Below are 14,810 nucleotides of genomic sequence, written 5' to 3'. Positions count from 1 at the left end.
CCTTTCATCTTTTCTCCACTTTTCCTTTGAACTAAATGAGCCCTAAAATTGTGATTCTATATTTGCAATCACAATCAGCTCAAGCCGTGAAGAATCGTCCCTCGGGCGGCACCATAATCAGCAAAAAGAAAAAAAGAACGAAGACAAAGGTGGCACGTGAAGGCGACACGCTACGAAATTCCCATCGTCAGCGTTTCCCCAACCCGAGAAGACCAGACCACAGCGGTCGTCCCCCTCCAACCCCCAGGTGGCGCCACGGCCGTGGCAGCCCCTGGGCGGCGCATGACCCCCTCCTCTCGCACAGTCACACTATCCCGCACCCCTATCCCCTCAGGCTGAACCTCGGGGCCCACCTCCCCTCGCACCCGACGCGCCCACCCTGTCAGAGAGACAGATCACGCCACCTAAACCCTCACTCTTCTCGTCCTTCCCGTGCGAACAGGAGACGTCTTGTTGACTCCTCTGCTCCGCTCTGCTTTGCTCCCCCCCAATCCCTCCTCTGCACTCCGCGCCTTCGCGGCGAAGCCACATAAAAAAATTGCTTGAGAAACGCCAGGAAGAAAAGCGGGGCAAAAGCTCTTTCCCACCCCCCTCGCCGCGCGGAATCTGCCGGAGAGCAGCACTATCGCGGCCTCTCCGGCGGGAGAGCTCGCCCCCGTCGTCGGGTTCGTTTGCTTTCTCCCCCTTTCTCCGTGTGACGCCCCGACGCTTCTAGTTCTAGCGGAGTAGGGGAGGGAGGAGGCGTTTTATTTTCTTCTGACGGGTTAATTTCGCGTGATTTCTGGGATTTACAATGCGCGGCGAGGGGCGAGGAATCAGCGGCGGCCGGGAGGAGATGTTTTTTTGGTAGTACAATCGGTAGCATTTGCGTCGCGGGAGGGGCAGATTTCCTGCCCCTTGGCGAGCGTTTTCCTTCCAAGTATCAGCACGGGAGATTGAGATTCGGGGCGGCTTGCCTAAAAATAGAAGATTCGGGCCTCGGAGAGCCGATTCCGTGCTGTTTTATTGGTAAATTTCCCGTGTACTTCTCTCCTGGGGTTCACGGGGATGCTCTGGTAGCCGCTTCAGCCGCCGCCGCCGCCAAATCTCGGTATGCGCGAAGCTCTGCGTGGAGGCATGTCTAGATGGCGGCGAATTGTTTCCTCTTTGTTTCTGTTTTTCATTCATACAGCGTTCGTCCGCTTGGTTGTAACAGTTATATTATTCTATACTATCTATGTCAGTGGCGGAGCTTGGTTAGGGTCAACAGGGGCCAACTTATTTTTCTTCTGCATATTAACACTTGATAGTGACCACGGTATTGGTCAAGTTTTGACATGATACCCCAAATTAGCCCCCTCAGCTCTCCTAAGTTTCATTTAGCCCCCCCCCCCCCCCCCCCCCCTTAATTCTTGCTGAAGCTCCGCCGTCTATGTATTAGCTGTTCGATTGAACGTGATTTGCTAATGCAGTGGATGCTGTGTGCAGGGTTAAAAGATGTCTGATCAGGAGAGGGATGATATCCCAATGCTGTTAAGAAATATTGAGCTACCAAGATTTCCCAGAAGTACATCTATGTGTATGCCGGTCAGGGACGAGGATTATGAAGAAGACACTTACGTGCCCCATACCGGACCTCTGTCGAGTCAGCCGTCGAGCCAGGTTGCAGCAGCGGGCAACCCGTTTGTTGTTAGCAGGCACACACCGGATAATAGGCCGCCGCGACATCCGCAGGCAAAACAAGTCAGCAAGCCTCAAGCCGTCATGCCAGAAGACGCTGGAGGAAACAGGTGGTCTCATGGTGGAGATATTCCAAAGAATGAACATTTGATGATGTCTGGACCTTTGGGACAATGTGATAATCCCGACTGTGTCCATTGCCCTCCTGTGTGCAAAAACAAGAGGCATTTCCAACGGGCTCCAAATCATTTTGACAATAAGGTGGTTTTACTTGCTTTGCTACTTACATGATTCACTTTATACTTGATGATTATGCTTAGATCGGTGCACTAATTTTTATGGTAAAACAAACAACCTCAACCAAGTACTGGAATCACCAACATCTCATTTCTGACAAATAACTGAGATCATAGAAGTTTAATACGTCTGATGTTATGGTATAGTTCTTAGCTTGTTTGTCTAGTTAGATCTTCTTAAAACAATGGTTGAAATAGTTCTTAAAACTCTTACAGCTTTTGACTGGTACTAATCATCAAGTATAAAACAATGGTTGAAATAGTTCTTAAAACTCTTACAGTTTAATACGTCCGAGGTTATGGTGTAGTTCTTAGCTTGTTTGTCTAGCTAGATCTTTTTAAACAATGGTTGAAACAGTTCTTAGAACTCTCACAGCTTTTGACTGGTACTAATGTGGGTTTCTCCTCTTTTGAAGCTTCATAATATTCTCTATAGTCACCATCGTGGTTGGAAGAAGAGCATTGAGCGTTTCCTTTCGTACATTCCGATTATGAACCCACATGCGAAGGTTGTTCAACAATGGAATCAATTCTTTGTGATATCATGCCTGGTTGCCATCTTCATCGACCCCCTATTTTTCTTCCTGTTGTCAGTAGAGAAGGTAACATTTTACAAATTTGCCAGCTAACAACTCCGTTCTTTCTACACGTCGTCTTGGAGAATTGACACATTCTCCAATGGACACCCTTTTCTGAGAAAATGGTAGGAGCCCTGCCTTTGCATTATGTGAATGCAAGTTCTTTGAAGCACTGTATGCCTCTGCAAAGAGTTAGGCGCATCAATATACTACCTCTGTAAACTTTTATAAGACCTTTTAGGTCACTACTTTAGTAATAACATCTGTACATTTTCTACTTGCCTACTAGTAAACATTATTGAAAGATAAGTCCAGCAATAACATCTGCACCACTTTTAAGAAAATCAAAGATATTTTACCTCTGGCCTCGCATCATAGATGCATGCGGCCTATGTTTATTACAGCAAACTTCAAGAGTGTCAAACAAGAAAAGTATGACATGCCAAACTCACATGGAAAATCAAAACACTTGTGTATATTAGGCATTAGCAGTCAAAGTTTAAAAAGGCTGATTCTTCGCATCATAAAATATCACATAAACAAGAATGGAGTACTATAAAAATGACTAATACATTAGATAGGTTTGGTTAGATGCGTACATCTGTCTGCTGGTGCTATTTTGTAAAGCTCAGTTGTGGTGCCTTGCTAATTTCTAAACTTGTAATTATTTTGCTGACTTCGGGTGATGCTGTGACGTTTCTGGACATGTGTTGGATGGTATTACTCCATACTTCCACCTCAGAGAGTTGATATCTATTGTGGTGATAGCGGTAGGAGCAAGAAGGTTTCATAACGTTTTTCAGGGAGCACTCACCCTCAAAAGTCATTACTATAGACACATTAAATCAGTTGTCTCAAGGATTTGCAATGTGAAGATATGTTGGGACTAGTCAATATTAGTTTTTCTTGCTGTTGTAATTCTGATCAAAACAGACGGCACTTGTGATTTTCCTTTTGGGTTCAATGCAGGATAAGAAATGCATAGTATTCAACTGGAAGTTGGCGACAGGACTTGCCGTTGTGAGAAGTGTTTCTGATGCTATTTATTTTCTGCACATGCTTCTTCAGGCAAGTGGTCAATCGGTTGTTATATTCTAGTATAATCTAGACAATGCTTTACATTTTACCAGCATGGATGAAGTACGTACAAGATGTAATGATGTGAATGACATATTGTTAACTTAGTATGCATACTAAACTATCCTTGTACTGTTAAACCTAATAGCTTGTTGATTCTATTTCGAATGGTTTTTATTGTCTTGTTAATTCGTTTCACATACTACTAGTGTATATTAAATTTTAGACAAAATAGCTGACCAGGTCAAAAATTCTACCATGAAAGAAATATCTTGTCAACATAAAAACTTGACCACCTTATTTGTTTTTTCGAAACAGCCACCAGGGGGGAGAAATCCCTACCTGAATATGATCTCATTACAAAAAGAGATTGATCCAGTTTATAAGGAACTGGATCAAAAACCTTAAGAGCCCAAGGGGCAAGCGTGCCGAGGCAGGAAAACAGGAAACACACACACACACACACACACACAAAACCAAGTACACAGTTACAACACACCGCAAGGAACAACTGTGTAGACCAACAGATGGATTTAGGTGACTGTAGAGATGCTGCACAGGTTATGACATAAGCACATACATGGAACACTAGCAACAGAGAGGAGACAATAGGGAGGCAAACTTCAAAATACACACATTAAAGTTCCAACAAGATGACACTCTAGCCATCGAAGGGTAGACCGCAGGTAGTCATGTCAAGTAGTTGTCCCATTACCAATTCCGTGCCATCCAGCACCCAAAGGAAGGGTGGTCATAGCCCAGGAGAGAATTAGAATGGAGGCGGGAAGGCTCTGGCTCGACGAACAAGCACGAGGGAGAAGCGCCCTTTCGCCGCCTGAAGGGAGGAAGTGGCGAGAAAGGGCGAGGAAGAAGTGACATGATCGTAGAGTTCCGCTAGTGAAAATATCTCCACCGGAGGGAGGTCATAGCCCAAGGTGAAGTGTAAATGAAGGGCACACACAGCACGAGAGAGATGACAACAATGGTCACCCAAGGGCTGCATGGTGGGCACGCAGAAGCCAATCCTGCAGCCGTGGCGCGGGATCCGGTGGTCGGAGAGCTCATAGGGCGGCAGCTGCGCTGGTCGAGGTCAGAGGGCTCGCCGTTCACCAACGGGAGCCAGCAGGCGCTGACCGGTGCAATGTAGGCGGATCCATGGAGGGGGATGCAGGATGCAACTTTGAAGGATTAGATCTGAGGGGCAGTGGGGGGCTCTTGGTCGTGTGAGGAAGGAGTCTCGTCGTCGTCAGCCGGCGGCGGGCTTTGCCCTCCGTTGTGTGCTGGCGGCGGCGAGGAGAGTGACAGAGGATAGGGTGGCAGTGGCAGGCAAGTGGGGTTTCCGCCCGAGCCGCCTCAGAGAGATGCCCAGGGGGTTCGGCCAGACCGTGGTCAATCTTGTTCCCGTTGAAGTGTATATGTGGATTGCCTATCCCTTTCCATCAGTTCAGACTTTTGGTTGCGTTGGCTAGTGCATGAAGCTTAACATGGTATCAAAGCCTAAGGTCTTGAGTTCAAATCCTGGCTTTCACAATTTTATCCAAAATTTGCTGCTGCCCCCCTTTGTGTCCACGTATAGGCCTCTTGAGTCTATTCACGTGTTGACTTCCAGCGTCATACGTGACAGGGATGTTGAAGTGTATATGTGGATTGCCTAGCCCTTTCCATCAGTTCAGACTTTTGGTTGCGTTGGCTAGTGCATGAAGCTTAACAGTTCCATGTACTGTTGTCATCCCACCTTATTTGTTATGTGGGTTTTGTGCAAAGACTTGAAGTTGAATTAGATCTGTTCCACTGATACTGGGCTTGTCTCTGAATATAGATCTGTTTCACATATACCAATTTGTGAACATCAACCAAATATTTTGTCTAGTGGTAGTCTTTTGTTGAACAGAACTCACGGGGGAAATGGAGCTGCATTTTTTGTTATAATAATTTTGAAGGTTCTATTTTATTCGTGTGTGCTCTCTACTTTGATCTCAGTTGTGCTGCCAACAATTGTTATGTAGCTTCAAACTTATGTCATGATATTGATGAACATAATGATACTTCTCTTTCAGTTCAGACTGGCTTATGTAGCTCCAGAGTCAAGAGTAGTGGGAGCTGGAGATTTAGTTGACGAGCCAAAGAAAATAGCTGTTCATTATCTCCGTGGTTATTTTTTACTTGATTTCTTCGTTGTGCTTCCACTCCCTCAGGTGACTAAGACTTTCTACATTGATACCAGTCGTTTTAGATATCAAGCTTCCTCATCTCATTCCTAACAAGGACCACTTGTTATTTGTGCCAAAATATTTGTTCTAAGCCACACTCAAAATACATGTATAATGTATTGCATATTTTGACTTGCTTTGGTTGCGCACGTTAGTCAACTGGTGTAGTTTCAAACATATTTAGGCGAACCAGAAACTGCAAAGATCATATATAATTTGGCATAACAGTGATTATAAGAAGGCAAAATGAAGGTCATGCTTACATAGGATCAACACATTTTAGCTCAGCTGATAATATATATTCCTAATAAATTTGCATGCATGCAAATTTCCTTTCTATGCAGCAACTGTTCTGATCTTTTTTCTAGATGGATTAATGGTTCTCATCTGCTTACTGTTCCAGTTACTCGTATAAACCAGGGAGGATTGCTCTCTTTTTCAAGTTCGTGACCAAAATAGACATATCATTGAAAGAATTTGACTTCCTGTGAACTTCCTTGCTATGTTTGTGCCATGTACTAGCTGCTAAGTTTTTTCTTTGTTGCTTGATCAAGGTGATTATATTGGCGATTATCCCTAGATCTTTTGGCTTATCAACAACAGCAGATGATGCGAAGAATTATTTGCGTGTCATTATTCTTCTTCAATATGTCCCCCGCATCATCAGATTTGTACCATTGCTCGGTGGTCGTCAGTCTGCCACTGGATTCATATTTGAGTCAGCATGGGCTAATTTTGTGATTAATCTTCTAATGTTTGTTTTGGCGGGTCATGTCGTCGGTTCATGTTGGTACCTTTTTGGATTACAGGTCAGTTCATTTTTTATTGCAATTTACAGAACCATAAAGTTAACTTCCTCAGTTGTATTTTACTAGTGCAAGAATATTACTCTCCGCCGGCATTGTTATAGAGAGTGGTCCTGAAGACACGTCCAGTTGCATTTAGTTCTAACATTTTTTGAGAAAAATATGTGGTCTGACTTAACTGCAACTAAAAGGAAAAATGTGATAGAATGTTAAAAGCTGCCAGATACTGCTGCTTAATTTAATTTGAACTATGTCTCAGTTATGTATACTTCAGCAGTTATCCTTGATCATAAGTTATTCAATTTGCATAGTCAGTGCTTAACACCTGATGCCTATAAAATACTTCTGTTTCATATTTTGTCACAGAGGGTTAACCAATGCCTACAAAATGCTTGTTCTGTGTCAAACATTTCATCGTGTAAGGTTTTCCGAGACTGTGGACTCAACTTTGATATTGGAGGGCAGAATGAGCAAATTAGTCAGCAATGGGTTAATGAGCCAGCCTCAACAGCTTGTTTTGACACCGGGAATGATACTAATTTCCAGTATGGGATTTATCAGCAAGCTGTTCTGCTGGCTACGAAACACAGTGCTGTTACACGCTATGTATATTCATTATTTTGGGGTTTTCAGGTATTTTACATCTATTGCCCGTGTTCTTCTATTTCACTCAGGTATCCCTTTTGTTGTACTTGACATGTGGTGAATAGACTTTTCCACAACATTCTTCCTTATTTTTACCTTTTCTTATCTCCGTACGGAATCTACTTACCAGTGATGTTCCCATCTATTTGTACATGTTTTAATTTAGAGAATTTAAGTTTATTCTTGCTGACATTTATTTTTGAATGTAAATGGTTCCATTTCAGCAAATCAGTACTTTGGCTGGAAATCTTATCCCAAGTTACTTCGAAGGGGAAGTCCTCTTCACTATGGCTATTGTTGGTTTGGGACTGTTGCTTTTTGCACTACTCATCGGGAACATGCAAAATTTTCTCCAAGCTCTTGGAAGCCGGTATGGGGTTATTACTGCTAGCTTATTTATCATGCTGTATGATCCACCTTGCTATCAATGAGCTCACACTACCTTTCCATGGAAACCTCATGCTAATTATTCATTACTGACATGAGATGATGGTAGGAGCTAGGATCCTACCTGGTCTAGGGCGTAGGTTGTACGGGAAGGGGGAGGGTTGACGGAGATGCGATCGCGGCTGCCGGCGGCGGGGCGCCGTGGCGCGATGAAGAAGAGGCGGCGGCGGCGCAAGAGGCGGCTAGGGTTAGGTCTCCCGGCTCCCTTCGGAAAGCCGAGCAAATAATGATTGCTTCTTGCTTGATTAGATTGATACATCTCCTCTCCTTATATAGAGAGAGGTTTACTTGACTCCTAATCAAACGATCCTAATAACGATAAGATAATTGGGCTAAGCCCCTAATAATGATAAGATAACTTGGGCCACAACCCACTGGGCTAAACCCCTAATATGCCGGTCATAACACTTCTCCCCGCCTGCACAAACAGCTCGTCCTCGAGCTGTAAGGTGGGGAAGCGCTTGCTGAACTCCTCGAGGTGATCAACCAACGTCAAACACCTTCGCGACAGCTGGGACGGCCAGGCCGGCGGCGACGGCGTCCTCCGAAATGTAGTCTGCAGCCTCCAGGTAGAAGAGTCGCGGGCAGACGTGGCCGGGCGTGTAGGGCTCGTCGCAGTTGAAGCACAACCCTTGGCGGCGACGCTCGAGTAGCTCGGCCGAGGTGAGCCGGCGGAACGGGCGCGCCGCGGTCGCGGCGAGGGGTGCCGCGGAAGCCTGAGCAGGCCGAGCCTGCGTGGGAACATCCGGCCAGGGTAGCGACCCAGCGGCCCGGGACGGTGATTCCTGCTGGATGGCCACCGCGCGGCGCTCGAACGCGCGGGCATAGTACATGGCCGTCTGGAGATCCTGGGGTCCCCGAAGCTCCACGTCCACGCGGATGTGATCCGGAAGTCCACCAACGAAGAGGTTGGCCCGCTACTGCACCGTCACGCCCGACGCGTGGCATGCCAGGGCCTGGAAACGGTCGGCGAAGTCCTGAACCGTGGAGGTGAAGGGAAGGCGGCCTAGCTCTGCCAGGCGGCTCCCGCGGATCGGTGGCCCAAAACGAAGGAGGCAGAGCTCGCGGAAGCGCTCCCAAGGGGGCATGCTGCCCTCGTCCTGCTCGAGGGCGTAGTACCAGGTCTGTGCCGCGCCGCGGAGGTGGTAAGAGGCGAGCCAGGTACGCTCCGAGGCGAGGGTGCGCTGCCCGCGAAAGAACTGCTCGCACTGGTTGAGCCAGTTGAGGGGGTCCTCCGTGCCGTCATAAGTGGCGAAGTCCAGTTTGGCAAACCGCGGCGGTGTCTGAGTCGGAGCGCCGTGGCCGACTGGCTCGGAGGTGCGAAGCAGCGAGGATTGGGGCGCCCGGTCAGCATGGCCGCGGCCCGTGGAGTGCCCCGCCGAGCCGGAGGGATCGCCGAACTGCAGAGTGGGTGCCGGCGGGTCTCCAGCCGACGTGTAGACGGGTGGCGGCGATGATCCGGTCAGCCAGGCCGGTATTGGGGACGGTGACGGCGGGAAGCGCACTTGCTGGATCGGTACGCCTCCCTGCGTGGGTGACCCGGGCCCCGTGCTGGGCGGGGGAGGGGCCGGCAGCTGCGGCGGTACAGACCCGGGTGGAGTGGGGGGCGCAGCGAGGGCCGGGGCTGGCCACTGTGGCCATTGAGGCGCGGCAGCGGGCGGCGGTGGGGCCGGCAGCTGGGGCTGCGGCTGCCCGGACCCGGGAGGCGTCGGGGGCGCAGCGAGGGCCGGGGCCGGCCACTGTGGCCATTGAGGCGCGGCTGCGGGCGGCGGTGGGGCCGGCAGCTGGGGCTGCGGCTGCCCGGACCCGGGAGGCGTCGGGGGCATGACGATCGCCGGAGCCGGCCACTGCGGCCAGTGGGGGCGACGGCGGGCGGCGGCTGACCGGGCCAGTGGTGGTGTAGAGGCCCGATCGGCGCCGTGGTGGCCGCGTACCAGGGCAGGGCGGCGGGCCCGGTCGCGGCGTCCGGCTGCTAGCGCGGCGGCTGCCCGTAGGGCCCGGCCAGGTAGAGGCGTATGCCCTGGACGGCGGTGACGAGGTCGTTGAGTACCCCGGTCATCTCCGCCGGCGAGTAGATGGCGACGGGCGGCGCGGTGGAGGGCGGCGGCGTCTGGCCGGTGGAGGCGCCAGCGGTGGAGTCCAGCGGCGCGGTGGAGAGGCAGCGGCGCGGTGGTGACGAGCAGCGGCGGGTTGGGTGGTGGTGCAGACATGATCGGAACCGAGCTACCTGATACCAAATTGGTAGGAGCTAGGATCCTACCTGGTCTAGGGCGTAGGTTGTACGGGAAGGGGGAGGGTTGACGGAGATGCGATCACGGCTGCCGGCGGCGGGGCGCTGTGGCGCGATGAAGAAGAGGCGGCGGCGGCGCAAGAGGCGGCTAGGGTTAGGTCTCCCGGCTCCCTTCGGAAAGCCGAGCAAATAATGATTGCTTCTTGCTTGATTAGATTGATACATCTCCTCTCCTTATATAGAGAGGTTTACTTGACTCCTAATCAAACGATCCTAATAACGATAAGATAATTGGGCTAAGCCCCTAATAATGATAAGATAACTTGGGCCACAACCCACTGGGCTAAACCCCTGTTATGCCGGTCATAACAGATGAACCCTTACTTATTATGCATGCTTATGTATCTCAATTAGAACAATTCAGTCAATTATTGTCATTTGTAGCAACATGAATCTTGATGTGGTGTATGAAGTTTTCCTTGTCTTTTTTTAGGAAACTAGAGATGCAACTTAGACGGCGTGACGTTGAGCAGTGGATGAGCCATAGACGACTGCCTGAAGATTTGAGAAGGTTTTACCTTGTGACTTCTAAACAAATATTATTGTTTTACATATTTCATGGTCTTGTACAATTGGTACTGGAAAGAAGTTTTATAGTTTTGACATGTTGCTAATCTACTTTGCTTGTGATGCTTCATGAACTTGTTCTCCGTTATTTGTGCTGTCTCTACAGTTCGTATAGAAATAACAGTTTGCCAAATACTGGTGTAGTCAATCTCTCATGTTTCATGAAGAACTATCTTAAAACTTCATGAAAAGCTATCTTAATTTGTTTCATTGGGACAACAAATGTGTATTATATTTCAAGAACAAGCTTTAAAAGAAGAGTGAATTCCAGTATTTACCCTCTACTTTGACATGGCTTTTAAGTTTAGCAGATTTTCATCCGAATTATCTCATTTAGTGGAAGTTTTTTTTGGTCTTACCCCTTCTAAATTTTCAAGAGCGATCCAACAGGTGTGTCCCAGCCGCCGGGTACACGTAACATGCCATGTCGTGGTTTTCCTTCTGGTTTTTTTCCTGCACACTAACAGGTCGAATGGCTTTACACGGCTTTTTTCTCACTGTCGTCAGGTGTACATACATGCCCATCTTGCAGTTGGTTTAGCTAAACAGTTGCATGTGGGTGCGTGAGACAGATATGGCTTAGGGACACGAACCAGTTCAGATGCAAGGAGGAAACTACGACATGGCTCGTAATGTGTGCCTGACGACCGAACGCACTTAGCAGATCGCTCTCAAAATTTTAAATGGGGTAAAAATTGGCACAACTTCCACTAAATGGGTAAAAACAGGCAAAACTTTCGCTAAATGGGTAATCCAGATGGAAAACAGTTAAATTGGGTATTTAGCATACAAGGTCAAAATAGGAGGTGAAAGCTGGAATTCACTCTTAAAAGACATAAAACAATGATTTAATGCACTAAATTCTCACATAAGTAGTTAACCTTCATACTCGTAACATGTGTCATCTCATGGCAATGTCAATAAAGACCTGAATTGTGGTTTGAAATTTTTTTTCATGTTATTTTTAAGTTTAGTTTTACGCTTCAAAGATAGTAACCGTTGGAGGTTTCTAAATGTACAGGAGGGTTAGACATGCAGAAAGGTTCACCTGGGCAGCCACTCAAGGAGTAAATGAAGAGGAGCTCTTAAGTAATTTACCAGAAGATATTCAAAGGGATATACGTCGACATTTCTTTAGATTCCTTAATAAGGTATGTAATAAGTTGGCTGCAGTACTCTTTAATACGGTATATTTCAGTCAGCACGGTGAGGATAGGAATAAATTAAACATTAAAATTTTAAGAAAAAGAGATTAATGGGTGATCCCAATATAAACAGCTAGAGATCTCAGCAATCTTTTTCCATCGAAAAAGTGGCACGTATTTGATCTGTTCAGTTTGCAGGTTCACCTTAGTATCTATGCCTGTCTAGTAATGACCTCTCCTCTCATTTCTTATGGGATCCCTGAGTGTAATTGTTCTGCAGGTTCGATTGTTCACCTTGATGGATTGGCCTATCTTGGATGCTATCTGTGACAAATTAAGACAAAACTTATATATCAGTGGAAGTGACATTCTTTATCAAGGTGGCCCTGTTGACAAGATGATCTTCATAGTGAGAGGCAAGCTAGAAAGCATCAGTGCAGATGGAAGCAGGGCTCCGTTACAAGATGGAGATGTATGTGGAGAGGAACTCCTCACATGGTACTTGGAACACTCTTCAACGAATAAAGGTCTGCAATATCTGGCCTGCCTGCTTGTTATACTCCATATATAGTTCATAATTTTAGCATCACATGTACTGCTACTGTTTCAGATGGCGGGAAAAGTAGATTTCATGGTATGCGTTTGGTTGCTATACGTACTGTGCGATGCTTAACGAATGTTGAAGCTTTTGTACTTCGAGCAAGTGATCTCGAACAAGTTACTGGACAATTTGCACGGTTCTTGCGTAATCCAAGAGTGCAGGGGGCTATCAGGTAGCCACTTGCTTGTCTGGTTTATCATATTGATCATCATATTACTGTTTATATCAAATAAAGTTAAGTTCGGCCGGAATTGTAGGATGCTGAAGCTGTTGTTTTGATTAATTTTAACAGTGAGAAAATATGAGTAACTTTACTAGTGCCATGTATCGTGGTGATTAAGATTACCAGCTAAAAATTCTTGCATAATAAGAACTATTATATATGGTACTCGAGTATTCATTTTCTGATCTCTGTATTACTACGTTGGCTGATGCCTGAGACTAAATGCTGCAAATGTGTTGGACAGGTATGAATCACCCTACTGGAGGACCATCGCTGCAGCGCGCATCCAAGTCGCGTGGAGGTATCGTAAGAGACGACTAAAGCGAGCTGAAAGATCAAGGCCAAGCGAAGAACCCGATCGTATACCGGGTACATGTTCTCAGTATGCTTTTCAGCCTGGACAGAGGGGGTGATACTCTGCCTAAGTAGGTAGTACTAACTATTGGTTAACAGTTGTCCATCTCCAACTGCTAGAAATCCTGAAATCCGTGCGGGACACAACTCTTCGGTTCTCTGATCTTGTACTTCCAAATGTGTGAAACTAATCTCTTTGTATATATAGATATAATATGGCTTATGTACGGTCTGAGGGTCGATTGTTTTTCTTTTTGGGTGAAAAACATCGGTTAGGTTCCGTGTTAGGGTGTTTGAATAAACCAGAGACAATTCTCAAAAGAAAAAGAAAAAGTAAACCAGACACAAAATTAGGAAAAGAGCCAAATGAACAGTTGAGGGTGGGGGCAAAATGGATTTTTTCTTCCTTAAGAAAGAGAGCATGACAGACAGAAGCTTGTGCCCTCGCTTCATGGTTCCATTTCCAGCACTCGTCTTTTTCTTTTTCTTTTGAAGATGCATTAACCTGCGATAGAAATTAAAATTTATGCGCTGTTATGCTTCTGTCGCCTTATTATTTGTCTATAAATTATTGGCAGTGAGGATCGCCGCAGGAGAAGACAACTAGTTCGTTAGATTAGAAACAAAAATGTTTAGTTTGTCGCGAAGTTGCTGTATTGAGGACAGGCAAGTCCACTTTAAATTGTGATGTTTAGTTTGAATTAAAGAACCATTATGAAATTTAATCTGAGTTAAAAAAATGAATTTGTCAAATTTAAATTTTTGTATAACTGCGAAGTTATCTTGAGAGACGCCATAACTATGTGAGATACATGCGCCAGATTCATTTGACAAAACGACTTGAATAATTCACTGAACCGAGTGAAGCCAGACAAAGTCTTTTCAGTATTATTTTACATTGTCATCTCATTATTTGCTCTTTACTTTAAGCTTCTAACGCCCATGTTAATGAACCGAATTATTTCTAAATCCCACAAAGACTTACAGGAACTGTATCCTAAAAGGGAAATCATTCTATTCAGCTGACCTATCGCACGCAGCATTCCGCCACCTACGCAGCCGTTGCATCCTGTTAAAATAGAGATCGACGGAGAACAATCGAGAGAGTTGTAACGTGAATCAAGTAGTCTTTATTGTTAGTGTTGGATCCTTTATATACAACATGTACAGACGTCTCCTTTTCAAGAGGCGACACTCCAGGGAGAAACCGTTGTGACGGTTCCCACATCGTGCGATTACATGCACGGGGAGAGCGGGGATTATCCCCTAATTAACAATGAGTTAATTATTCTTAACACTTCCCCTAATCATCGCTTGACTGCATTAAGATCCATTCTCTTGATTAAATTTTCCTCCAAAAATCCTGTGGAAAAAATATGAGGAGATAGTGTTTGATATGCTGCCAAAACTCCTTCAAACCCAGTGGAAAAAATAAGGAGAAAATGACGCAACATATAATGGTTATTGTCTCTTTTAACTCAATATGAGAAAATCCATAGAGTTTAGAGAACAACAAATATGCCATGCATACTTTCCTAAAAACCCCGGTGGGGAAAACAGAAAGTATGGCATATGATCATGTGTTGATATTACCTCATTCAAAACTTTTATGAGAACCTGTAAAGTAAACTTACGAAGGGAAAAAGAGTATAATATGATGTATTGAACAGGAACAATTCAGGAAGATACCCCCCTTGATTCTTGCAAAATTCAAAGCCGTCACATACCAATTCCGTGAAAAGTTGGTAGAGACTTCATGAATAAATCAGTCACATGATTTAACTTGCAAGATATGCAATATAGCGATATTGCTTATTACGTAACCTGTTTTCATCCGGGCAACGCAAGACAAATTAACGTTGAGATAATGGTTGGTGAATGTAGCCACGAGGTCTGTTTCAAAGACTCTTCA

At 46.0% G+C, this 14,810-nt stretch overlaps 1 protein-coding gene across 1 annotated transcript; it reads left to right on the top strand.

The window, feature by feature from the left end:
- The first annotated feature begins 422 nt into the window (after positions 1 to 422).
- LOC123145634 (probable cyclic nucleotide-gated ion channel 20, chloroplastic) lies at positions 423 to 13,125 on the top strand. Its single transcript, XM_044565098.1, has 13 exons — positions 423 to 665; positions 1,468 to 1,920; positions 2,372 to 2,557; positions 3,503 to 3,601; positions 5,668 to 5,805; positions 6,375 to 6,629; positions 6,993 to 7,259; positions 7,496 to 7,641; positions 10,442 to 10,519; positions 11,597 to 11,726; positions 12,001 to 12,247; positions 12,331 to 12,493; positions 12,789 to 13,125. The coding sequence occupies exons 2-13, from the start codon at positions 1,477 to 1,479 to the stop codon at positions 12,955 to 12,957; spliced, it is 2,322 nt and encodes a 773-aa protein (XP_044421033.1). The 5' UTR covers positions 423 to 665; positions 1,468 to 1,476; the 3' UTR covers positions 12,958 to 13,125.
- Positions 13,126 to 14,810: the final 1,685 nt, after the last annotated feature.

The sequence above is a fragment of the Triticum aestivum genome, chromosome 6D (assembly GCF_018294505.1).
Source record: "Triticum aestivum cultivar Chinese Spring chromosome 6D, IWGSC CS RefSeq v2.1, whole genome shotgun sequence".
NCBI classification, from domain to species: Eukaryota; Viridiplantae; Streptophyta; class Magnoliopsida; order Poales; family Poaceae; genus Triticum; species Triticum aestivum.
The sequence above is the reverse complement of the archived record's forward strand: the minus strand, read 5'-3'. Positions and strand labels throughout refer to the sequence as shown.

Coding starts and splice junctions, on each gene's coding strand:
- LOC123145634 (XM_044565098.1), top strand. CDS start 1,477: ATGTCTGATCAGGAGAGGGATGATATCCCAATGCTGTTAAGAAATATT. Junction 2,558..3,502: donor TCCTGTTGTCAGTAGAGAAG/GTAACATTTTAC, acceptor GGTTCAATGCAG/GATAAGAAATGCATAGTATT. Junction 7,642..10,441: donor CTCCAAGCTCTTGGAAGCCG/GTATGGGGTTAT, acceptor GTCTTTTTTTAG/GAAACTAGAGATGCAACTTA.